This window comes from Danio rerio, chromosome 22, assembly GCF_052040795.2.
Source record: "Danio rerio strain M-AB ecotype USA chromosome 22, GRCz13ab, whole genome shotgun sequence".
In the NCBI taxonomy this organism is placed as follows: domain Eukaryota; kingdom Metazoa; phylum Chordata; class Actinopteri; order Cypriniformes; family Danionidae; genus Danio; species Danio rerio.
In genome coordinates this window covers 7,638,346-7,664,124 of record NC_141042.1, presented here as the reverse complement: position 1 = coordinate 7,664,124, position 25,779 = coordinate 7,638,346, and the positions used below count along the sequence as shown (strand labels likewise).

The 25,779-nt window shown below is 37.5% G+C and overlaps 1 protein-coding gene across 5 annotated transcripts in view; it reads left to right on the top strand.

Moving 5' to 3' along the window:
- asic1b (acid sensing ion channel subunit 1b) overlaps positions 1-25,779 on the top strand; it is a 394,977-nt gene that overhangs the window by 305,881 nt on the left and 63,317 nt on the right. The window contains exon 1 of one of the 5 annotated variants that reach the window (XM_087302590.1): positions 2,611-3,639. Coding sequence (XP_087158716.1) covers positions 3,037-3,639 — 603 coding nt within the window. The 5' untranslated portion in view covers positions 2,611-3,036. 5 annotated transcript variants of the gene reach the window in all.

The following is a 25,779-nucleotide window of genomic DNA, read 5'->3' as shown; positions in this document are numbered from 1 at the left end:
TCTTCAAGCCAAAGATGACTGAGGTAAAGAACTCTGGTTATTTATAGTGAGTTAGGAATCATCTGATTGGTGAATCATGCATTAGCCAATGCAGGACCAGCTGTGGTCAATCATAAGCACGTGATCTTCTCGAAATTATTTTATAAATGAACTTCCCTAGTTGTTGTGACTTTTTGTCCTACAGTTTTTTATACAATGTACAAAGCCAGAGCATATATGCTTTGAAAGGATCAGGACTACAGGTATTTTAAGACTTAAGAGTCATTCATACATTCATTCAATTTTTTTTTCGGTTTAGTCCTTTTATTAATCTGGGGTCGGCACAGCGGAATGAACCGCCAGGACTTGTCATGTCAGTTTTAATGTTGAAAAACCTTTTTCGATATAATGTTGTGTAAAGACTTCAAGTTTTTTTAGGGACTTTTGGTTGCTTTTCAAGCATTATATGGAGATGTTTTATCTTAGATCATACACTGTAAAAAAATGTATAATCAATTAGTCATGACAACACATGTTTTTAGGTCATTTTATCTTATTAAATTAAGTTCATCATGTTCTAACTTAATCTTATAAGTTACGCACGCTGTTTTTTATTTGTTTATTAAACTTTTACAGGTATAACAAAGGGTTTTTACAGAGAAATTTAAACAAATATTATTCCCACCCCTACCCTTTGGCACAAGCAGTTTTAAGTCAGTTTAACATGATAAAAGCTCAATTGACTCATAAGATTAAATTGATTCAGCTTAAAAATTAAGCATCTGGGATTTCTTTACAGTGTAGACTACTGAACCATTTTATACACAATTCTTTTTTTGTTTGTTTTTTATAATTATTTTTTCAGGGTTTTCAGCTTTTTTGGAAAGGAAAGTAGAGAGAATTGACAGGAAAGCATGGGGAGCAGAGAGAGGGGAAGGATCAGCATAGGACCGCAAGGCGGAATCGAACTCGGGTCGCCGTCTACACACAAACCACTACACCACTGGCGCCGACTCATACACAATTTTTAGCATTTCTTTTGATTTCAGGCCAAATAGGGTAATTGATCACACTTTCTCATAAATGAGCAGTGCATGTGTATTCAAAGAGGCTGCAAATCTTGCATCAACACTTTTAGATGCATACATATATATTTCAATCCTTACCAAGTGATGAAATATTTCAATCTTTCCTCATGCCCATTTCAGCATCAAAAGAATGTTGTGTCTTTGCAGCAGACAGCCATGTGAAGTTATTCTCCCTCCATCAAACAAAACATGAATTCATTCGAGGTTCTTTGTAATAAATTGGTCTTCGACAGCGAACGGCAGACCAAGTTTATGCCGAATGCTAATTTGCGTCTTCATCTGGGTGTTGATGCGTCTCTGCATGTGGTTGTCCCCACAGTGGAGACGCTTTCTCTTTGATGTAAACGCTTGTAAAAGGCGCCTCTGACTGTTGAACATGTGGGTGTGCAGTGACGAACAGCCACTGGGGTCCCATGCCAACATTACACGCCTCCAAAATAGGAAAAGATAGAAAAATCATTGCCATTCCTTCTGCTTGAGCCCTGAAAATAATAAATGGTGTATTTTTTTCTTTTTTCTCCTTTTGAAGATCATTTTTAAATAGGATCTATACGATTACATATGGAGTTGAAAGCCTTGTGGGCAGCACATCAAAAAAAATAAAGTCACGTATTTAATTAGACTTTGAAATGAAATGTCAGATGCGAATCGTAACACCTCCACTGTAATTTATTTGTGACATTCATAGCTCCTTGCGTTTTTCTCAGTAAAACAGATGAAAGGACGACAGACGAGGACACGCTGCGCTCGAATGTCCACAGATCCGCCCACCGACATTGGCCTCAGATAAAAACCCAACGCATCAGTGTGTTTACAGGTTTGTTCTGGCGCGGTGCTCTGGTCAATACTGTCCTCTGTAATGTACACATTTGGACAGGAGCCTTTGTGAGGCATCTCAGAGCCTGCCAGTGAATAAAGGGGGGTTATTGACTCAGGGCTCATTGTTAAGGTAAATGGGCCATGACCTGCGGGCATCATGCCCACTTTTGCTTGCTTGACTAAAAGCCTGAGCTTAAGAACATGCCCACTTAAGAGTCTAACACGGTTGGAGGATGCAATTATTGGACTAAATAATGCATTGTGCAGAAGCCAATTAAAAACAAACCTTGTTTTCATACAAAACACACCACATTATAGTCTGAATGCATTGATGTCAATGTGAGGATTCTTGGGATGGATGCTAATTCTTGCTGGCATGCATAATAAACTAACACTAATGCTGTTTTCACACATTTAGAGACAAATACTCAGTTGGATTTTTTTTTAAATTCTGAATGCATGCTTGTTTTTAGAATTAAAATGCCATGAAATTATGTTCTATAGATGTACCAAAACGCATTTATACACAGTGATGAATAATGTAAATGTTAATTCTTATGTGGGCGCATTTGATCTTACATATTGTGTGTTTGTTGCACTCATTCAAATGATCTGATATCAGAGCATGATTGCATTCAAATTAAAATAAACTGGAAAAAAGAGGATTAACCAATGCGATAGAAAAGTTCAGTGGACTAAAATGCACCGGAGGATGAGCGCGCTCACAGAGGAGCAGAGCGCGCGCGCCGGAGATGAAGCTCACGCTTGTTGCTGAAGCGAACGCTACAAACACTCGTTAGTGAATTACACTTCGATTGAATTTATGATGATTTTAATTTTTTTTAAAGTGCAGGACAGATTTATAGTATGACAATGAACCGCGAGAGTACCCGACGCGAGGAAAATGCCGCGACGCGCCAGTTTCTGGCAACAGTTGAGACTTTTATACGGGCTGTATTTCGCTTCCCTGAGAGGAAAAATATGGAGAACTAACATTTTACAATCCTTATTTACAACATCGCCGTAATTCAGGCACATGTGATGAATTTGCATCTTCCCTCGCTCCAGGAGTACCTCACCATGGTTTTTCAGTTCAGTCATTTAAGGGGTCTCTTCTGAGGTAAAACTGTGCGTCAAAACCCTCTCCAAAATGTGCCAAGGCGACGCACCGCCGAAACCGCGCGCTGAAGGGTCGCTAAAAGAGGCAGGAAAGCTCTTCTTGAAGCACACGACCTTTCACGGATTGAGACACGTCTTTCTGAGCGGCTCGTACCCGCGGAGAGTCGCGTGGCTCCTGGCGTTTCTGACGGCGTTGGCGCTTCTTTTCACTTGGTCCTCAAACCGCGTCCGGTACCTGCTTTCATCGCCGGTGTACACCAAGGCGCATATGGTTTACGCGAAGCGCCTGGTGTTTCCCGCTGTAACAATCTGCAACAAAAACATTTTACTACCGCGGCGAATGAAGAAACCGGACATCTTCAGCGCGGGACGGTGGCTGGGGATATTCGGGAAAAACTGGCAGGTTTCAGCCGCGGTTCGCGACGCGCTCGCATCGCTCGATGACGGAACTAATGTTGATCCTCCCTGGTCACCGTTTTCTCGCATACTGGAGTTCAACCACTTTCTGCCTCCTCCCAGAGACTCCCAGCCCTCAATGAGGCAGTTATTAGACCGTCTGGGTCATCAGCTGGAGGAGATGCTGCTTTATTGTCGATTTCAGGGGCAGCTTTGCGGACCGCGCAACTTTAGCACTGTAAGTGTGTGCAGATTCAGCTTTATGGTAGCAGACGCTGTGATGGAAGTTTTTAGTGGTCAATTTTCCTCTTGTCGTTTACTTCAAGGTGGCAGTAGTATATCTACAAGTCTGCTGTGCAAACTGCTACAGATTAAAGGGACAGTTCACCCCAAAAATTGACATTTTAAACAATTCCAAGTAGTTCTAAACGTTCTAAAGAATTCCTTTGTTCTGTTGCACATAAAACAAGATATTCAGAAGAATGTTGGAATAAGTTGGAATTTAAAAAAAAATTAATTTATATTGTGTTCAACAGAAGAAACTCAAACAGGATTGGAACCAGTGGTTAACAGAATTTTCAAATTTAAGTAAACTGTCCCTTTAAACACTGAACGAAAGGATTTTGTATGCAGCTAATGTGTGTGGAATACTCTATCTATATCCCATAATGCACTGCTTCTCGACCTTCCTTCTGTGGTGTGACTAATTAACTGCTATTGCAGCTCCAACTTTAATATCTCTTTTGACTCTCTTGACTTCTTGAGTGCACACTGCATATTGCATAAAATGTAAGCGACGCAAATAGTTTTAGGTTTGCCGCTGTGTTATATCAAGTGCTCTGAAGGTGAGTGTATTTGACAGTATGTGAAATTTCCAGAAGTGTGCAGTTTAGAAGTGCACACGGCATGAAATATTGGATCTCACAACGCAGTGCACTTGACCTTTTAATTTCCGGTGTGATAAATGAACCGGATGCTCTGTTGATTGCGTTTAACACGGCTTCATGATGTAGTTGGACTGACAGTTTTGGACATTTCCACACAATACAGTACTGAAAAAAAATCATTAACAATATAATTTCTTGCTAGTTACTGGGTTAAACATGCAAAAATAAAAATATAATGTGACCATGTTTAAAATGGGGCTGCATAATATATCGCAAACCTATCATTATTACGATGATAGTATATGTAATATACGTATCGCATAATATTTTTTGCGTTGGTTGTTTATCTAAATGTCACCAATCAGATTGGGGCTTGCTATCTTTATCCCCTACTCCCCCAAGTGTATCTATCTGCAGAATTAAGGACAGGGGGCGTAACCTAAAGGGGCGTAAACGTTTAGTAGAAACGTAACTTACAGTTATTGAGATCCCATTGAGCGAGATGTTGTTGGCAAGATGGCTGAAATACCTTCCAGAGAACATTTTATCAACGGTTTTCATGAGTTTTCTCCAAATATATCCTCAACCAATTCATTTGATATATTATTATATTCATTCATGCAACTCCACTTGCTGACTTCATTCATTTTGTCATGACAGTTAGCTTATTGGCGTCGCCTCCTGCGGTTGCAAAAAACGGTACAATGGCGAGCAAGTCAAGTATGAAAGCCTCCGCAACTCTTGGCTGTATGTTAATAACTATAATGGTTGGGTTTAGGTATGGAGCAGGTATAGATGTTAATAACAGATTGTTGAATTTAAGGTTGGGTAGCTGTAGATGTTATTAACCATAGTAGTTGGGTTTAGAAATGGGGTGGGTGTTATTAACCATAATAGTTGGGTTTAGGTATGGAGCAGGTATAGATGTTAATAACAGATTGTTGGGTTTAGGGTTGGGTAGGTGTAGATGTTAATAACTATAGTGGTTGGGTTTAGGATTGGGGTAGGCGTAGATAGTAATAACTATAATGATTGAGTTTAGGTATGGAGCAGGTATAGATGTTAATAACAAATTGTTGGGTTAAGGGTTGGGTAGGTGTAGATGTTATTAACCATAGTGGTTGGGTTTAGAATTGGGGTGGGTGTTATTAACCATAATAGTTGGGTTTAGGTATAGAGAAGGTATAGATGTTAATAACAGATTGATTGTTAATATCTGTGATGGGTATAGCACCATATTGTCGACAACATAGTTTTGACAGACAGGTCTCGATTAGGGTGCACGATTCGGGCTAAAATGAGAATCACGACTTATTTTGCTTATAATAAAGGTCAGGATTTTTTCATGATTCTGTAGATGTAAAATAAAGGTTATTATGCGTAGGCTATTATTATTGTTAGTTCTCAAACATGGGGTGAAACAATAATAATAATATTAGGCCTATCTGTAGGTCTACTGTTGTTTAAAATGATAAATATTGTATAGACTTTGAATGGTGGACTTGAACAGACTTTAAAATTGTCCTGGTTTTTAATTCACAGTAAAGTGATGACATCCGAATACAAGTATTTATAATTCACAACAGATTCCCTCTTGCATTATATTCAATGTTATATATTAAGATATATAACAACATTAAATCAACTCAAAAATGTGATATGATTATTTAAATCAGGGGTGACCAACCCTGTTCGTGGAGAACTACCTTCCTTCAGATTTCCGTTGCAACCCATACAGGGCCGGCACGTCCATAGAGGCAGCCTAGGCGGCCGCCTAGGGCTGCAGTAAAGAGAGGGCGCGGTCTGCGACACCTCCCTTACCACCCGCATCTTCAGTTATTCCGCGACACCTTCCTCACCACCCGCGTCCTCAAATATATTCCCGCATAGACGACAGAATAGAGAGGGCGGCGTCAGCGACACCTTCATCAGCACATACACGTCCTTAGTTGTATCCGCGCATAGGGCGGCAGAATAGAGGTCCGCGACACCCGCACGTCCTCAGTTATATCCGCGTATAGGGCGGCAGAATAGAGGTCCGCGACACCCGCGCGTCCTCAGTTATATCCTCGTATAGGGCGGCAGAATAGAGGTCCGCGACACCCGCGCGTCCTCAGTTATATCCGCAAATAGGGCAGCAGAATAAAGGTCCGTCACACCCGCGTGTCCTCAGTTATATCCGCGTATAGGGCGGCAGAATAGAGGTCCGTCACACCCGCGCGTCCTCAGTTATATCTGCGTATAGGGCGGCAGAATAGAGGTCCGTGACACCCGCGTGTCCTCAGTTATATCTGCGTATAGGGCGGCAGAATAGAGGTCCGCGACACCCGCGTGTCCTCAGTTATATCTGCGTATAGGGCAGCAGAATAGAGAGCGCTGTGTCCGCGACACCTCCCTCCCTCAGCACCCGTGCGTCCTCAGTTATATCCGCGCATAGGGCGGCAGAATAGAGGTCCGCGACACCTCACTTCATTTTCATAATGGTCACTTTCGTTTTCACATTGGGGTTGAGGGCGGCGTGATCGTCCTCTGCCTAGAGCGGCAGTTCAGCTTGCTCCGGCCCTGAACCCATATCAAACACACCTGCCTGTAATTATCAAGTGCTGTTAAGGTCCTAATTAATTGGCTCAGGTGTGTTTGATCAGGGTTGGATCTGAACTTTGCAGGAAGGTAGATCTCCAGGAACAGGATTGAGCACTCCTGATTTAAATGATGTGCGCGATTTCGGTTTCACTTTTCACTGCCGAGTGTGGCTCATGTCATGGCTGCCGTCACTTTGAGTTCAGTTCTTTGCAACAAACTGAATGTTATTCACAACTTAATTACCTGTTATTCACAGCCTATGCAGGTTCTGTTCACTAATGTAGACATCATTGGTGTGTACGTGCATGTCCTCTCTGTAGAAAACAAAGTGTGTCAGCTCACGTGTGATTTCGCTGCCGCAAATAAGCCATTACAATGAAATAAACCTTATAAATACTGTATGTGACACTTTTTTTGCCTTTTTAAAAATGTATTTAAATAGTCAAAAAAAACATACATTAATCAACATAACTAACAACACAACATAAAAATAAACATAGTGCTTTAGCATTGTGTACATATAAACAAAGACAAAAAAAAAAAAAAACGAAATCAACATCAGTAGTTTATGAAAGGATGCCACATGGCAGTGAACTCGGACACGGAAGTATTTAAATTGAGTCTTATTTTTTCCAAACTAAGTAAATGCATCACATCATTGGCCCACTGTTTAAAAGAAGGGGGAAGTGACTGTTTCCACTTAATTAGAATCAAGCGTCTTGCCAAAAAAATTGGTAAAGGCAATGCAGTCCAATTCACTTTTTGACAAATTGTTATTTTTATATACAATACCAAAGACAGCAGTTAAGGGATTTGCGCAAACGCCTTGTAACACTTTTAACACCATTTGGAGGTGTCCGTGTTTCTGAGCAACATATATAAAACATGTGAAGACTTGTGCGGTTGTCTTTATGCTTCTCTCTTAACTGTGAAAATTTAATTGGCTGAATTGTAGAAAAGCTGAATTAAGATTGTGTATAGAGTCGAATCGAGATCCCGATAATCATGCACCACATGTATCAATAACTTCAAGTTACGCCTCCACTAAAAGTCACGTCTTCTTCATGTACTCCCCTCTCTTGCAGTGTGCAGACAGACCCTACTCAACTGCCCAGTAGTTGCTGTTCTGCGATTGGTTGGAAAGGCTGAACCCAAAGCTGAAAATAAACACTAATGACTGGATTAGAGATGAGAGAGGAAAATGACAACAGCCAATCAGGGTCAGAGTATTTGATGAGGTTTTCACTCATTTGTAGTGTTTTGAAAACAAATTGTTTGCATTCTGACTAGGCATGGACCAGTAATCGTGGATAAAAATATTATGCTTTCACGGTATTGTGATTACTGCTCTAAACTGTTTTTTTTTTATGTCTGGGTAACAAACAAAATCCTTTTCCCCACTTTGAACACAATATATTTTATTTTGAGAAACATTTAAAATATTTAGTCACAGTAGAGCTGCACGATTCTGGCTAAAATGAGAATCTCGATTTTTTTTTTTTTTTTTTTTTGTGCTCAAAGATCACGATTTTCTCATGATTCTGTATATGTAAAATAAAGGTATGGTAAAAACAAACATATGGCACAACATCAATAATAATATTATGTGTAGGTCTACTGGTTTTTATAAATAATTCTATTCTACTTATAATAATTATGATGTTGAATTATTATGTTTGAGATATGTGCTTGCAATCTGTCATATTAGACAATTTTATTCACTGGTAAAATCAGACATTTGCCATTATCAGATTATATTCAACAATATATAGGCTAGAGTAGTTATACTGACATTGTAAACCTTTTCATGCACAACTGTGGGTTCACTATGAAAGAAAAAAACATATCAAATGCTTGTCGTAATCATAACTCTAAAGTGCGATACGATCATTTAAATGAAGTGCACACTTTCGGTTTCATTCTGACTGCTAAGTGCTTGTTCATACTTCGCGCGCGGCTCCCAAACGATCACTCTGTGCCACAAACTGAATATTATTTACAACTGTTTTTATTATTTACCTGTTACTCGTAACATATGCAGGTTCTGTTCACTAAAGTAGACATGCGCGTCTATCATTAACTAGAGCGCGCGCGCCCTCTCTGTGATAACAGCTCACGGTCAGCAGCTCGTCACATGTGATTTCCCGGCCACGAAAACATCATTATATAAAGACAAAAATTACATTTTTAGGTAAATCATACCTTATAGATACATTATGCGACTCATTCAACATCATTTGGAGGTGTCAATGTCACTGAGCAACGTATGTGAAAAGACTCGTGCAACCGACTTTTCTTCTCTCCTGAACTTGAAAATATGATTGACAGAATCATACAAATGCTGGATTAAGATCGTCTAGGGGGTCGAATCGAGATTGCGATCTTTTAACGATTAATTGTGCAGCTCTAAGTCACAGTAAATATGTCAGGCTAAGTAATAATAATTCATTTTGACTGTTTTAAAACCTTGATTTTTCCAAACTGTGGTATACCTTGAAAACGGATATTGTCCCATGCCTATTTTTTAAAATTGTTTTTTTTTTTCTGAATTTGAAATAATTAGATATAAAAACTATTTTACCTGTTTATCTTAATTTCATTAAATAATTAAATTTGTCTAAAACATTTTAAAAATAGGATTTTTTATAGGGAAATGTCATGTCGTAACTGCACAATACTCAACAGCAATATCACATATTGCATATTTTCCAGTATCATGCAGCCCCAGTTTGAAATTTTCATCATTGCACTCTGTCATGTCATGTAGTTTTTACAAGTAGTGGTCACTAAAAAGGATCTGCCTTGTTTGCAGTAAACTGTATGTGTCTCTGTGGCTTTGATGAAAGATGTCTTTATTGACGTAATTATATTGATGTCAGTAAACATGTATAATGGCGCTTCAGTGTCATGTTCAACACACTGAGCAATGTGACTCCTGAGATTATATTGCTTGATCTATTGCATCACCGAGTCCTCGGCATCCCACCAGCCTTATCGGCAATCTCCTCGCGTCCAGGTTCCACGTAATTTAGCTAAATGTATGCGGTGCGCTGCGTTTGCTGTAGAAATTATGATCTGTCATTTTGTTGAGGGCAATGCCCCGTGAATATCTTTATTTTCCATTCTGCATAATGACTGAATCGCTAGTATGTGACTGTAGAGGGAAAAAATGAGATGTCGTCAAGGTGTATGTTGGGGAAATTATGACTGGATTTATGGAGTACTTTCTTTTTAACAATGCTTTCTGCATTTTTTTAGGGAAGTTGCTGGTGTTGGGCATGAATCACTTGGCTGCTGCGCTTGAAGCACTTTGACTTGATTTGTAGTTCAACATCAATGCTGATACTGTGATAGAAGGTCACTTTCCCTTGGGCCTGTTTCTGTTTACACACACACTCATATTGGTTTGTCATGTTTTATGTGGTTCTTCCATACACGTAATGACTGATCAGCTGCACAGACTGTATATTCTATCCCCCTACCTTAATCCTACCCCTAAACCTAAACCTCATTGTACAATCTGCAGTTTTGCATATTTATCAAAATAGTCGTTTTTTCCCAAAACAAACAAAAAAAAAATCCCCACAACGTCAAATATACTAGTATTACTATACTTGTGAGAAAATTTGGTCCCCAAATTGTGTTAAATACAGTGTACACACTAGGATTGTCACGATACGATAAATATAGGCCTTGATACTATACCAGCTGAAGTATCACGATACCAAGTAGTATCGCGATACTGTTACGGCGTATAAGATTAATGGAAGAACCCAATGTGCAAGTAAAATACTTTGACACAGTCAATATAGTATGACAAAAGTCCAAAACGGAAAAATAAACAAGAAAAGCTACGATATCCCACTCTAGCGGGGATCAGGAAAACAGACGGGAACCGAGTAGCTCTAGGTCTCAGAATGGAACTCCACGCCAGTCCTAAACACAGACAGAGAGCTCATCAAGAGTAAAAGCGAACTGAAACGAGACAAGAGACACGCTGTCCAGATATAGCCGAAATAACGAGTCGCAGCTGGCAGGCTAATCAGGACAGCAGGGCTCCACAAAGCACATGACAAAACACTGACGTCAGACACGCGTGGAACAACAAAACAAAACCATGTGACCAAACAGACACTCAGAAGTGCGCACACACCTACAACCGTGACAGATACTGCATTAATTCATAACTCAAATATACAAAACAAAGCAAATTGTCACAAATACTATATTTTATATGTTGTAATACTTAAATTTAATTCAGAATTTCCTTATTAATAAAAACCTATTATTTTATAACTACAGACTATTATAGTCTGTAGTTGTTTTTTGTATCTACTGTGAAATTCAGAAGAATAGATGGCTTTATATAACCATGATCTGCGGTACTGGCCGCGGGTCTTGTATTTAAAAAAACGCATGTCACAAGATGAAATTTTTTCAACTAAATATGAAGTAAAAAAAATAGTTTTCTTAGTGTTTCCTGTTGCTATTTTCATTTTTTTTCTCATCTATTGTATTTTCAGTCTTATCACGTACAAATTTAACTTTAATAAGTTGTTGTTTTTTTAAAGAGATTGTCACAGTAGTTGTAGCTAAATCAAATTCACAGGAACAGAAATGAACTGATTCAGATTTGTGTTTGAAGCATGAGGAAATGTGCATTATCATTAAAGGCACAAATTCTACACAGCTTTGCAGCCTTAATTTAGAATGTTAAATTTAAAATAAAATAAAGTGGTCTATTGTTTATTTACTGGCACAAATGTGCATTTTAGTCATTTTTCCCACATGCAACATTACCTATTGTAGAAACAATGCTACCGGTTACAAACTAGAAAGGCATCGGCAGCATTTTGGAGCCATACACTGAAAAAACTGTTGCATGCAGAACTGTTGCAAACAATTTGTTTGTGTTGAATTTAAACAAACAAATTAAGTTTAGTAATGTTCAACTTAATTTGTTTGTTTAAATTCAGCCCAAAAAAATTGTTTACAACCTCTTAACGTAAAAAAAATTGAGTAAATCCAAGGAATCATCTTTGAATCTTTTTTTTCAGTGTACCATTGCAGTGCTACCAAAGTATCGGTAAACTGTGCAACCCTAGTAAACACACACACAAAAGTTGGGTTTTCATGTTGTATGGGGTCTTCCCATAGACGTAAAGATGTTTATACTGTAAGACTGTATAGTCTTCCTGCAATGCTACCCCTAAATCCAACCCCCACAGGAAACATTCTGAATTATTTATGAGCTGTTTTTCTCATGGGGACCCAAACGATATCCACACGAGATTAAAAAAGACTGGTTTCGCCATAATTGTGGGTCCTTTAGCCCTCACAATGTCATGAATACCAAGACCACACACACACATTATGGCTAAGCGATATTGAAGATGTCATATGTGATGACATGACAATTAATGCAATATCCAACACAATATTTTTAGAAAATGTTATGACCAACATGCATGTTCTCTCTGCATGCGTGTGGGTTTTCTCCGGGTGCTCCGGTTTCAGTCCAAAGACGTGGTACAGGTGAATTGGGTAAGCTAAAATGTCTGTAGTGTATGAGTGTGAATAAGTGTGTATGGATGTTTCCCAGAGATGGGTTGCAGCTGGAAGGGCATCCGCTGAATAAAACATGCGCTGGATAAGTTGGTGGTTCATTCCACTGTGGTGACCCCTGATTAATAAAGGGACTAAGCCGAAACGAAAATGAATAAATGAATGAATATAATCCACATTATCAGTCATTAAATGTGATTATCGGCCGATACCGATCTTTGGCCGACAATCACAGCCGATCTTATTAGGATCAGTTTTTGAACTTAATTGGTTTGTTGCAATCGATTTCCTCAAACGGTTTGAGTTACCTTAACTTATTGTGTTTTACAATGTAGGTATGGATTACATTTTCCAACAAATATGTTCTAAGAAAAGGTTTGTGGTCCAGAGTCACATATTGATCAACCCTATAACACACACACACACACACACACACACACACACACACACACACACACACACACACACACACACACACACACACACACACACACACACACACAGACACTGCTTTAAACATCTACTTTAGACACCCAACTTTTACTTTGTTACTCCACTTTTTGTATCCCCTGTCACACATGAGCAGAGTCGCTTTGTTTAATTCAATTGCAGGCCCTCTGCATGAGTGAGAATAGGCTAAGTTGTTCTCGAGGGTCTATACAGATACGCTTTCATTTAAATTGCATCTATCTTGTACTATCAGCACACTAGAGTCTGAGATTGAAGCGTCAGTCGAGCTTGAAGTAAACTCTAATTATCTTAACCCAGTTCTCAAGCGCTCTGCATTTCTGCTCGCTGTGAAGCAAATGTATGGTTTGTTTTACGTCACAAATATACATAGGAAGGGAGCTATAGTTGAGATTGGGAAATCATCTGATATTATGGATTAAAAGTCCTTTAGGAAGGGTTCAACGCTAAGGATTTTTTCTTCTGCTTTTTTAGATTTTTACTTGCCCTGCCAAAATTTTCACCGCCCCCAACAAAAAAAGAAAAGTTCAAATCAATTCAGCTTTATTTGTATAGCACTTTTACAATGTAGATTGTGTCCAAGCAGCTTCACATAAAAGGTCATAGTAAATTGGAATAGTGTAGTTGAGTTTTTTAGTGTTTAAGTTCAGTTTAGCTCAGTTCAGTGTGGTTTAATAATAACTCCTGAGGGTCTAGACACTGGAGAGCAAATCCATCGATGCGTAGCTTTACAGATCCTAAACCATGCAAGCCAGTGGCAACAGCGGAGAGGGAAAAATAACTTCACCAATTGCCGAAAGTGAAGAAAAAAAAAACTTGAGAAACCAGACTCAGTTGGGCACGAGCATTTTAATTTCTCCGCTGGCCAAACCTCTTGTGCAGAGCTGCAGTCTCAGCGGCGGAGGCTGGAAGCTGGGCCTCAGCTAAGACTCTTCTGTCCATGGGGCGTCACAGGAATCAGTCTCATGCACTCCACTCCTCCTTGAGCAGCCGCTGCTCAGGATATGGCCTGGTCCAAGATATGGAAACCTTGGCATCATCTCGTCTCTGGTCTTGGAACAATCAGTGACTTTGCATAGTCTGAGAGCCTCGGGAAGTTTATAGCTATTTCTTAGCCACATACTTAATATAATGTGTCAAAAGCCAAACATCATTGTAATGCACATAATTTTTTTCAGCATAACTTTTCTTTAAGTACAACTGACACTTTTAAAAATTACAATTGTGATGCAACTAAATATATATAGAGATGGATGGATGGATGGATGGATGGATGGATGGATGGATGGATGGATGGATGGATGGATGGATGGATTGATGGATGGATGCAAAACCCTCTACATGTAAATCCATCAGACCTCATTTTTTGTAAATGGGCATTTTCCAACCCGGGACTACGTTTTCAGAATGAGCTTGGGTTGGCATTTTCTATCAGGCTCCTCTAACTAAGTTCAGTTGTTTCATTTTATAGATAATGAAAAGGTTATTAGCTAGTAAATAAAACAACTTTTTTCAAAAATGACTATTCTTTGGTTTTTAACAAGGTAGATTTTTCTTTTGCGTCAAAACCAGCTAAATCAACTTGTGCTTTCTGTGCAAAACCCTCTAAATCTATCTATTGGGACAAGACACTGTAATTAGTTGAAAAATCTGTGTAAGGGTGTAAGTAGAAAGTATAAAAAAAATAACCTAAAATCAAAAATGTATACATCTGTCAAGTAAGTGGCGGTTCATTCCGCTGTTTCAACTCCTGATAAACCAGGGACAAAGCAGAAGGAAAATAAATGAATAAAATCTGTGCATTAATCAATAACTTTAAGATTGACATTAATCAAATCTTTATCTGTTGTCATTTCTGATGTATGGAATTTAGATGTAATGTAAGTAGAACAATGTCAACATTGTAAACTAAGCCTGTTAGATTCAAATAATGTAGTGTAAAATGTACAGTGCAAAACTTTCTGATTAATAAAATAATTTTTAAGTGTGTAAACAATGGGTGAAGCAGTGACGCAGGAGGTAGTGCTGTCGCCTCACAGCAAGAAGGTCACTGGTTTGAGTCATGGACGGATCAGTTGGCATTTCTATGTGGAGTTTGCATGTTCTCCCCTTGTTGGCATGGGTTTCCACCATGAGTGTGTGAATGGGTGTTTCCCAGTACTGGGTTGCAGTTGAAAAGGCATACACTGCATACAACATATCATGGAATAGTTGGTAGTTCATTCTGCTGTGGCAACCCCTGATAAATAAGGGACTTAGCTCACGGAATATGAATGAATTTTATATTTAATATATGTTTTTGTTTATATTACATAAATATATACAGCACACATGCATATATATTATGTAAATTAATACACATTTGTATTTTGGATGTGATTTAATCACTAATAATCCTTTGACAGCACTAATTAATACTTAATATTTTCTCTATTTTTGTTGGTGTATTTACCCTGTCATGAAGAGACTTTACACTCTGCTTTTACATGATCACTTAATCAATTTCTGCTTTGACCTTAATTTCAGCCGCATCTTCATTTGTGTTTTTGAATGAAAATCTTTGAATGGGGATGAAGTTCTCAAGAAAGCACTGCCCCTCAGCTGACTTTGCTGTGCCGTAGGATTGGATGCTATTGGGAATCAATGGACCTTTACTGGCTATAAAGGCTGGAGTCCAGTGTGGAGACGCATGTGCGAGATTGAACCGAGATGACATTGAGGGATAGGAGCCTGTGTTCCTGTCCACAGGCAGTCCACTGACAGATAAATCGTAACCCCTTTAGCAGGCCTGGTGGTCTTAAATTGGCCGTATTACCTCTCCATTACATCAGGAACTCTGCTGTTGATGTGTGCGACTCGCGGACCCCTGCTGTCAATTGAGGAGCTGCTATTGATTTTTGCGGCCAGGCCGAGTCCCGGCACACCCTGTGGCCATCTTTGTGCCAATATTGATCGCTGTCAGACCCCGGGAACACCGGCCTCTCAAACCTGACAAACACTCACTCACAAATTCAGCGGATTTCTCACTTTAGGCTTTGAGATCAAACATACAAAATGCTACCAGGAGACCACGGGCTGAGGCTTTTGAGTTTACCTCTTTGAGCAGTAATGTGGGATTGTTGTTTATGTGGCCTCTGGGTTCATTGCAGAATGAGTGTTTCTGCATTTTAAACAAATGAACACGAACTCATGTTGTGTCTAACACATTTCCACACTGCTTCTGAAACTTTTGTCCATCATAACAAATATGTAATTGAATTGTTCTGTTTTTCAGATCTGTAGCGAGCATATTGAGAGGTGTTTTGACTATCCAGAGCCATCGTACAATTGAACGGCAAAATATAGAACAACGTCTGACAAATTAATCCATTTCGTCTTAGAGCAGAGATTATTTTATGATAAACAATTGTCCAGATTCTGCTACTTCAGTCTTCTTAATTCTTGTTTTGGTGGCAGAGTCCGGACACTAGTCCTGTCTTGTCTAGTATGTTTTGCTTGGCTCAAGTTTTCACTGGTTGTGCACTCATATTTCTTGTCATTGCCTGTCTCTGTCATTGTATGAGCGTCATCTTGGCTGCGCTCAGGCAGAGGTCCGGTTTGTTCTCAGTGCTCCAGTGTAGTTGGTTTCAATTTTGGTCCCACCCTCCTTACACATTATTAGTTTATGTTTACCTGTTTGTTTGTCAAGTATTTTTCCTTTTTAGTCTCCTCATGTCAGCTTTCCTGTGCCAGTTTGTCCTCGTCGAGTCCTATTCTGTTCTTTTCCTGTTTTGCCAGCTAGGCACAGTCCAGTCTGGTTTGTCTTTTTAAATATTTTTTTCCACCTTGAGGTGTTTTTTGTTGCCTCTTTGTTTTATTTTATTGTCATTAAAACACATTATTTACTGCAATTGAGTCCTCGCTCTTTTCCCTATCCTGCAAAAATAACTCCTGACAGTAATATTAAAAATTATGGAAACAAAAGCAGCATCACTGCGCGAATATTCATTTTTGTAATGTTTATTTTATTGTTATTATTTTGCAACAAATTAACTAATATACATCAGAAATGTTTAGAAATACAATTACCAAAAACTTTGGAATGTAGAGAATGCTTCGAATTTAAAATGTAACTTACAGAACTTCAAAGCAAAATTAAAATTAGCCAAGCTTCCTAGTTGAAGTTTGATGCATCACCATGGAAACCAATGGAATACAGTGTACTTTGAAACTGTAAAATTAGAAAATAAGCTCTCGAAATTAGTCCAAATAACTTTGGCCCTATAATATTGTGTAGTTTGAATGCAGTTTATTTTATTTTCACTGAAAGATGGCTTAAAATGATTTCAGCATTCATGTAACATGAGCAGAATGCCTTTCCTCCCTATACAGATATATATACTGTATATATATATATATATTTTTTTTTTTCAGAGCTAAAACAAAAACATTACATATTTCAAGCATATTACAAAACATAAAGACATCTGCAATCAAAAAACAAACTAAAAAAAGAGTTAATTCAATACGATTTTTCAGAATTTACTACTACTTTATAGTTTCTGGTGTGCTATTTTGCCTTTTGATGCTGATGCTGATGATTTTCCCCTCTATAATGTCTCTTTAACTACATATGTCAGCCTTTTTAAATTATTAACAATTTTAAGGTTACAGTAACTTACAGGATATCAGGGTTCATACACATTGTTAATACTAAAATTCCAGGACTTTTCCATGACTTTTTCAAAACTTAATAAAATGTTAATAAGAAAAAATCTAAGTTCAAATGTATTACGGCATATGAAAAAAAATTAGACAATCTATGTACTTTGTTTTTTTTATACCTGTAAAATATTTTTTAGAAAACTTCTTTCTGGACATGACACTCAAATGTATCTTAAATTACGATAAAATGCAAGTGAAAGAGAGGTGAAGCTAAAACAGCTAAAACACCACACAGAGAATGTCACCTGAAGGGATAGACATCGCAATTGTATTTGAAATTCACCCAACATTATCATCTCAAATACATTTAAGTAAACAGATATTTGTTAAACAAATTTCCATGACTTTTGCCAAAACATTTTGGGTTTATTTATTTTTCTAAAACTTTTCCAAGCCTGGAACATGCCTTGTCAAAACTCTGACTTTTCCAGGACCCTATGAACCCTGTTATATTTTCATTTCAGTTGTTTGTTTGCCCACATTTTTTTGTCTATTTGGAAAGCAGACATCATTATAGGGTGAGCACATGTACCGCACAGCATTTTCACCCCTTGTCCCACATGTAATGTACTAAAAATCATATTTTTTAATAAGCTTTTTAAATGTTACATTAAGAAATCTGCATTATTTTGAACGCCATGCATTTATTATTTTTATTGCATAGTTTGAACTATATTGAGCAGCACATTTTCAAAAGTATAGCCTCACACAAGTACTGTGCATTTGACATGTAATAGACCCTATCCAATGATTGAAATGAACAAAGTAAACACTGTCACTGAGAGGCTGTGACAGCTGTCAATCAAAATGTTGTGGATGATTCCCTGTGTTCCCTATCCGGGAGCAAACTCTGACATTCTCTGGATATTCTGTTAATGTAAAAGCTATTTTTGGCAACAGAAAAAAAATTGCGAAGAAAAAATTTAATCTACATTATACCTGCTGCCTTGGGAATGAATGTGAATTACATGTAAAATAAAGACTGCATTGTGATGTAATGGTGTTTTCTGGAGTTAGATTGATGGGTTTTTTTGTATTGGTAACATGTAACCCACACAGACTTGACAACGGTCTTTATTTTTTTGTGTTTGCTAGTTTAGTAGCTTGACTTTGACTGTAATTGTCTTGGATAATTTTGTCATTTTCCGATTCAGCAGCATTGATCTGAAGTGTCAGAACACCCCTGAGCACATCATACATCTGGAGCCACCAGCCAAGGCAAGAAAAAAAGCGGACAGTGAATTGTGCAGCTTATTAGACACGCAAGCTTTGCAATCAAAGACGTTTGACAACTCTGACAAACAGCTTTTGCTTGCTTCGGGTTCGGCGTGGCACGCGAGCAGCCCTCGAGCAGGCGGCGTGGTGCCATTTGGGTCTCAGTGAATTATTTATTCCAGAAGGCGCAACTGTCAGTGCGGTGATCTTGATCAGTACTGATGGGTTTATCAGTCACGCTTGCGAGACACCGGGGCGCATCTTCTTCAGCAGTCTTCCTCCTATCGTGCTGAAGTGGATGCTAATAGTGACGTATTGTCTTCTATTTCTGGCCCTGCTGCGTAAGGTGGATTGTGAAATTGCTTTGTGGGGTCGCAGGCATGCAGAAGAAAGCCTTAAATAAATAAATAATACGTTTTATGTCTCGGGTTGCAAGAAAAATAACAATGTGCAGTTAAAGATAATCTGTCAGCGTTTTCACACCCTTCATATTTCATGATGGACATTTTCATCTATTTCTTACCTCCTCTTTTTTGATAAATAATGTTGGTTTTAGGAGTGGATATTAAAATGCTGGCAACTGTAATGGGACAGATTGTGTTTCACCTTTTGAATTACTTGCTTATACAGGACTTTTTACAAATGTGCCAATATATATTCAGTGGTTTAAAGCCGGTGGTTTATAGTCCTCCTTCTGGATGGCCAACCTGGAGAGTTCAGTACATGTTCAGAATGAGTTACGGGAGTTCAGGGACTTTCACTTTTTCACATGTAAAAAGAAAGTGTATATCAGATTGCATGTGACAAAAGTGTAGATCAGATTTCATGTAAAAAAAAAGTATATAAAAAAAAATGTAGATCAGATCACATTAAAAAAGAAATTGTAGATCAGATCGCATGTAAAAAAAAGTGTTGATCATATGGCATGAAAAATAAAATGCAGGTCTGATCACATTCATAAAGAAAGTGTAGATCAGAATGCATGTAAAAAGAATGTGTAGATCAGATCGCATTTAAAAAAGCGTAGATCAGATCACCTCTAAACTGAAAGTGTAGATCAGATCACATTTAAACTGAAAGTGTAGATCAGATCCCACGTAAAAAAAAAGTGTAGATCAGATCACATCTAAATTGAAAGTGTAGATCAGATCACATCTAAACTGAAAATGTCAATTAGATCACATGTAAACTGAAAATGTAGATCAGATCGCATGTAAAAAGAAAGTGTTGATCAGATAGCATCTAAACAGAAAGTATAGATCAGATCACATCTAAACTGAGTGTAGATCAAATTGCATTTAAACTAAGTGTAGATCCCATCTTAAAAGAAAGTGTAGATCTGATTACATTTAAAAACAAAGTGTATATCAGATCACATCTAAAAAGAAAGTTTAGTTTAGATTGCATGTAAAAAGAAAGTGTAGATCAGATCACATCTGAAAAAAAAATGTAGATCAGATCACAACTGAAAAAAGTGTAGATCAGATTACATCTGAAAATACTGCAGATCAGATCGCATTAAAAATACTGTAGATCAGATATCATCTAAAATACTGTAGATCATATCGCATCTGAAAAGAAAGTGTAGATCAGATCACATCTGAAAAGAAAGTGTAGATCAGATCACAACTGAAAAAAGTGTAGATCAGATTACATCTGAAAATACTGTAGATCAGATCACATTAAAAATACTATAGATCAGATTCCATCTGAAAAGAAAGTGTAAATCAGATTGCATCTAAAAATACTGTAGATCAGATCACATCTGAAAAGAAAGTGTAGATCAAGATGTGAAAAGATGGCAACAAAAAAAGTGTAGATTGGATTGAATGTAAAACTAAAGCTGAACAGGCAGGCATTGATAGACTGATCATTCATGTTTTGACCATCATCATGGATGGACGATAAGACATCAATCTTACACTCACATTACTTGAACTTTGTCCCTTCTTTATCAAGGCTCGCCACAGTGTAATGATCTGTCCCTGTCAATCAGGATGAAATTAAAGATCTTAAAAATGCACTACTTTTAAAGAGAAAACACTGCAGGATAAAGAGTTAACCTGGCTTAGCTTTAGTGGATGACCAGGTGAGAGCTGCAGTGTGAAATTTGCAGGCTGTAAGGCTTTTTTGTAGGATTTATTTTCTTTTTAAGATGGCACTGTTTGCATTGCAGTGTAAAGTTCTCATGGGTTCTTCCTCACGCTAGTTTATTTTTAAAGAAATTGCTGATTAAGACTTCAACTTCTCCGTTCTTCCCCTGTGATTCCCTTCCAGTCAACTCTGAATGCTCTGAACAGTCTGCCAGCCGACAGCGTCCTGCTGGGAGATCAGACTGCTGCGGCTCCTTCAAAGTCCCGTCAGCGGCCAGAAAGTTTTAAAGTCTTTTCATTTTTCATAAATCCAGTTACAAAGGGCAGAAATGATAATGTATTATTGATGTCTTCAGTCCCGGCGGAGGGCGTTCTCTTGTATTAAAGCAGTAAAGGCACACAAGATGCTAAAAATTTAACACCGCTTAGAGCTCCGATCGAATGCGGTATTAGGTAGTGTTTTTTCGGTCAGGCTTCGTCAGGGTGTGAAGTACAGGGAGGTTTGATGCACTTAAATTACACTTGATCCCTCTGGAGGACAGGGGGGGTGGAGGGGGATCTGCACTTAGTGGAAAATAGTGTGTAACTCATCTGCAGAGATGTATAGTATAGAACTACTTCACTACTGTACTTAAGTACTAAAAGGCTGTATCTGTACTCTACTGGAGTTTTGTTTTTTTTCTCCTACTTTCACTTTTACAATTTACATGAGTTTATTTGCTATAAATGCTCATGTTTTGTGCATGTTTTGGAGTTTTGTTTGATACATTCAGAAAGAGTGTTTTCTTTGAGCAGGTCAGATTAAAGGTACAGTTCATAAGTCTTACTGCTGTATTAAAGAAAAAAAAATTGTATTAAAAATAATATATAAATATATTTATAGATTTTAATAAAAAATTATTGTGTTGTGAAGAAAAAAATCAAACTATGTATGGAAAGCATCGTCAATGCAACCGAATTAACCGAATCGATGGCATAATCGTAGCTGAACCAAACCAAACCGTGAGACTAATGTAAATTCACACCCTACTCTTTACAATTATAGACCTTTTTCTTGGCTACTGCATGGAGGGCGCCATAGCGACCAGCGTCTTCCGGTAGAATGTTCAGAACTTCCGTTTACAGCATATACAACCGGTAATTTGTGATACGAAAATGGGTTTCAATAGCGTTTTGAGTGGATTACGGAGAGTTTTTGAAAGGTGTGTGTTAAAGCTGTTATAATCTGTCAGATCTGTGGTTCAAGCGCGCGAGAAAAACGTTATCGTAAGCCATGATTCTTTTCGTTCTGCTTAATCACGTGCCCCAAAAAAAGATTTTCAAAATAAACAGAACAATATGATTTCTTTTGACTGCTTTCTTTAATAACTACATTACACATTACTTTTACTTTCAGCACTTGAGAAGTAAATTTTGAAATAAACTACTTGCAATACTTAAGTACAAAAAATGTTGAATACTTCAGTACTTCCACTTATGCATGGTGCTTAAAAAGCACTTCAAATTCTACTCAAGTCACTTTTTTGATAGAGCACTTGTACTTTTACTTAAGTCCAGGTCTCTAGTTCTTTCCACATCTCTGCTCATCTGTATCTTAGGCTACGTTTACACTGCAATGACATTGCCTAAATTGAAAACATTTTTACTTGCGTTTTGAAAAAGTTTGACATCAACATTGTAACGTTTTTAAAATGATTCACATTCACACAAATCCATGAAAATAGTCAAAAACACTTTATTATATTCATTCATTTTCCTTCGGCTTAGTTTGTTTATTCACCACGGGTCGTTTTTTTTACGTTAGTTTTATTCAGGGATTGTCAATTATTTTGCGTTGTCACTTTGTTTGTAAACATTATCTGTAGGAAGGTTACGATGTGCTAGTGGTGCCTCAGCACTTGTATATAGTGTGTATGTATCAGTTGCTGTGTGTGTAATATGTTTCCACCTTCAGTTGTAATGTGAAGTTAGTACTACATTTGTTGTATATGTTTGTTGACCTACACTTCTTAAAACACCTACTATGTGCCTACTAAACACAGCAATGGCTGCATTTTCAAAATATTCCACTTGAGATTTAGGCCATGTCCACACGTACATAAGTATTTTTATAAATTGACTTTTAAAAAAAATCTCAGTCCACATGAAAACATAAAAACAAATGTGAAGGGCATGCCGAACCGACAGGTGGCGATGATGACACTTTTATGTTTTGTCCACACCAAATGAAGAATTAACTATATATTGCAGGTAAATTTCATACAAGTCAATGCAAACGTGAGTACAGAGGCAGATTACATCTTGCGATCAAACAATGCCGAATACATGAAATGTTTGCAGTGAACATCATTGCTGGGTCTTGTTAATCTGTCATTGTGAACATTACCTTGCCTTGCCTTTCCATGTTAGACTCTTGCTTTGTTTTGCTCGTAGTATTTACATTGTATGCTGCCTACCTTTTGCCTGTTTATGGACCACGAGTCTGGATTGCCCAGATACATCTGTTTGACTCTGCATTGACTGATGCGTTTGGATCCTTACTTCCTTTGTCAGCGTCTCCATCACATTACACTATGAGAATCAATAGTCTATTAAAATAGCCAAACAGAAGTTACTGTAGGTCAGACTTCCTTCATTATCCTTCAAAACACTGAAAACTTAAATAAGTTTGATTAATGCAAGTGATATAATTCAATTAAATCAATTCATTTGGTTCACTGAAACATAACTGTTACAAAAACTGCTAGAAAAACATCTGACCCGTGTTTAAACCTGTAATACCTAAATACGTAAACCTCAGGTATTTTAAGTACACCTTTTGTACGCTAACAAACAAATAAATCCATGTCTGTCCTCAAAACAACCGGAAAATACTCCAGTCGAGCATGTACAATGTGTTCCTGACTCATTTTTCTTGTAGAACAGCTTGTGGGGCCCTTTTGGAAATTATAAATATTTTTTCAAAAGCACTGTTAGCATATTAAGGCCATCATGAAGGACCATTCTTTCAAAATAACTAGTAGTCATCCGCTTTTAATGAACCGGTGGCCTTGCTGAGGGGATTTCATTGTGAAGTTTCTCAGAAAGGCTCCACAATGCTTCTGCTAACGTCAACTCTCCTGCGTCCCAAGGTCAACACCACCCTTACTAACTACTCAAGTGTCGCCATGGTAACCACACAGCAACTCATCTTGGCAAAAGCCTTGCATCTCTATGCGTAACGCTCGGTATGTTGTTATCTCATCAGGAGTAGTTTAGATGTGGAAGCAGCTCCGGAGCACTTATTGTCGGTAATGGCAAACGGGAACGATTATTCTAACATGTTTGTGTGGAAAAGCTTTTAAAAACATTAGCGTGGATGCTGCTTTTTTATTTATTTATTTATTATATTTTTTTTGACTGATAAAATCTATTTTTTTAATGTATAAAAATCCTGTGTCGGTTAGCAGTTGTTGAGGCTTTGATAAATAGCCCATAACTACAAGGATGAGCTGCTGAACAGGAGTCAGTATAGAGAATTTAGGGCCAGTTTACTAACTATCACTACACTGTAAAACTCAATAAGGCAACTCAAACTATTTGAGGAAACCGATTACAACAATCCATCTAAGTTCAAAAACTAATCTTAATCGAGTACTGTCAACTTAATCCATTTAAGTAAAAGCAATTTGATCACAGTAAAACCATGTAAATAAAGAGAACTCAAACCAACTGAGTACTGTAAAACCCAATAAGTTAAGGCAACGCAAACTGTTTGAGGAAACCGATTGCTGCAAACCATTTGAGTTAAAAACCTAATCTATATGTGTACTGTGCACTTACTCCATTTAAGTTGAAGTAATGAGGTATTTAATTAACTCATTACCATCAACACTGAGTTCAAAACTCTTTTCAAATGAGTAGAATTAACTTTCAGTCAATATTGAGTTAAATACACTCATTTCATTTGATAAAGTTGACTGTTGGGTTGTACAGTGTAGGTCAGGTTTAACATTTGACATTATTTGGATTTGTATTATAATTTTTATGTTTTGTAAACTTCAATAGTTTGATTTTAAGTTGTAATGTCAGCCATTTTGGATGGCTTTTTTTTAAGAAAAGGCTAGCAATCAGTAGATTTATTTTGGTTGAAACTAGATAGATTTTTCCATCACAGTTTTTCGTCACACATTATTTTAAGGCACACTTATTGATTTAGCTTAATTAACAACTAATTAACTGCTTAATAGTTAATAAGTTTGTAGTTGGGCCTTAGGTATTGAGAAGGAATCAACCAGTATCTTAATAATAGGCAGGTAGTTAATTGTGATAACTGGTACTTAAACTAAAGTGTTAAAGATACTGTGAAGTGCTTGTAAAATATGCATTTTTATTCTATCTTTGACATAATCTCAACCAAAACATGAAGAGAGGGAGGGCAATAGTGCTTTGATTTATCACAACTCTGCCAGTGAGAGTTGTTGACCTCGAATGCATCAAATGTAAAGTGTCTTAAAGGGGGCGAGGCATTTCAGATACTAGAGAGCATTTGATTGGTCTAGATTTGATGAGAAACTGAAGTTTGAGGTGACGTGAATAAAATTGTTGATCCGTTTATTAGAAAGTGACAAACTACAGGCTTTACATGATTATATCTTCTAAACAAATTTTGCCTCTGTTTTGGAGCACGCCAGATTATAGATATTTTAAAAAGTAATAATACTGATACTAACAACTAAAAATATATATATTTTAATTTTATAGGACATTAACAAGTTATTTTTTTACATAAATGTGTTTATCTTGGAGTTTTCTGCATATATATAATGACAGTACACTTTAGTTTAAGTACCAAGTCATACTATTATTAATGGCTTATTACCT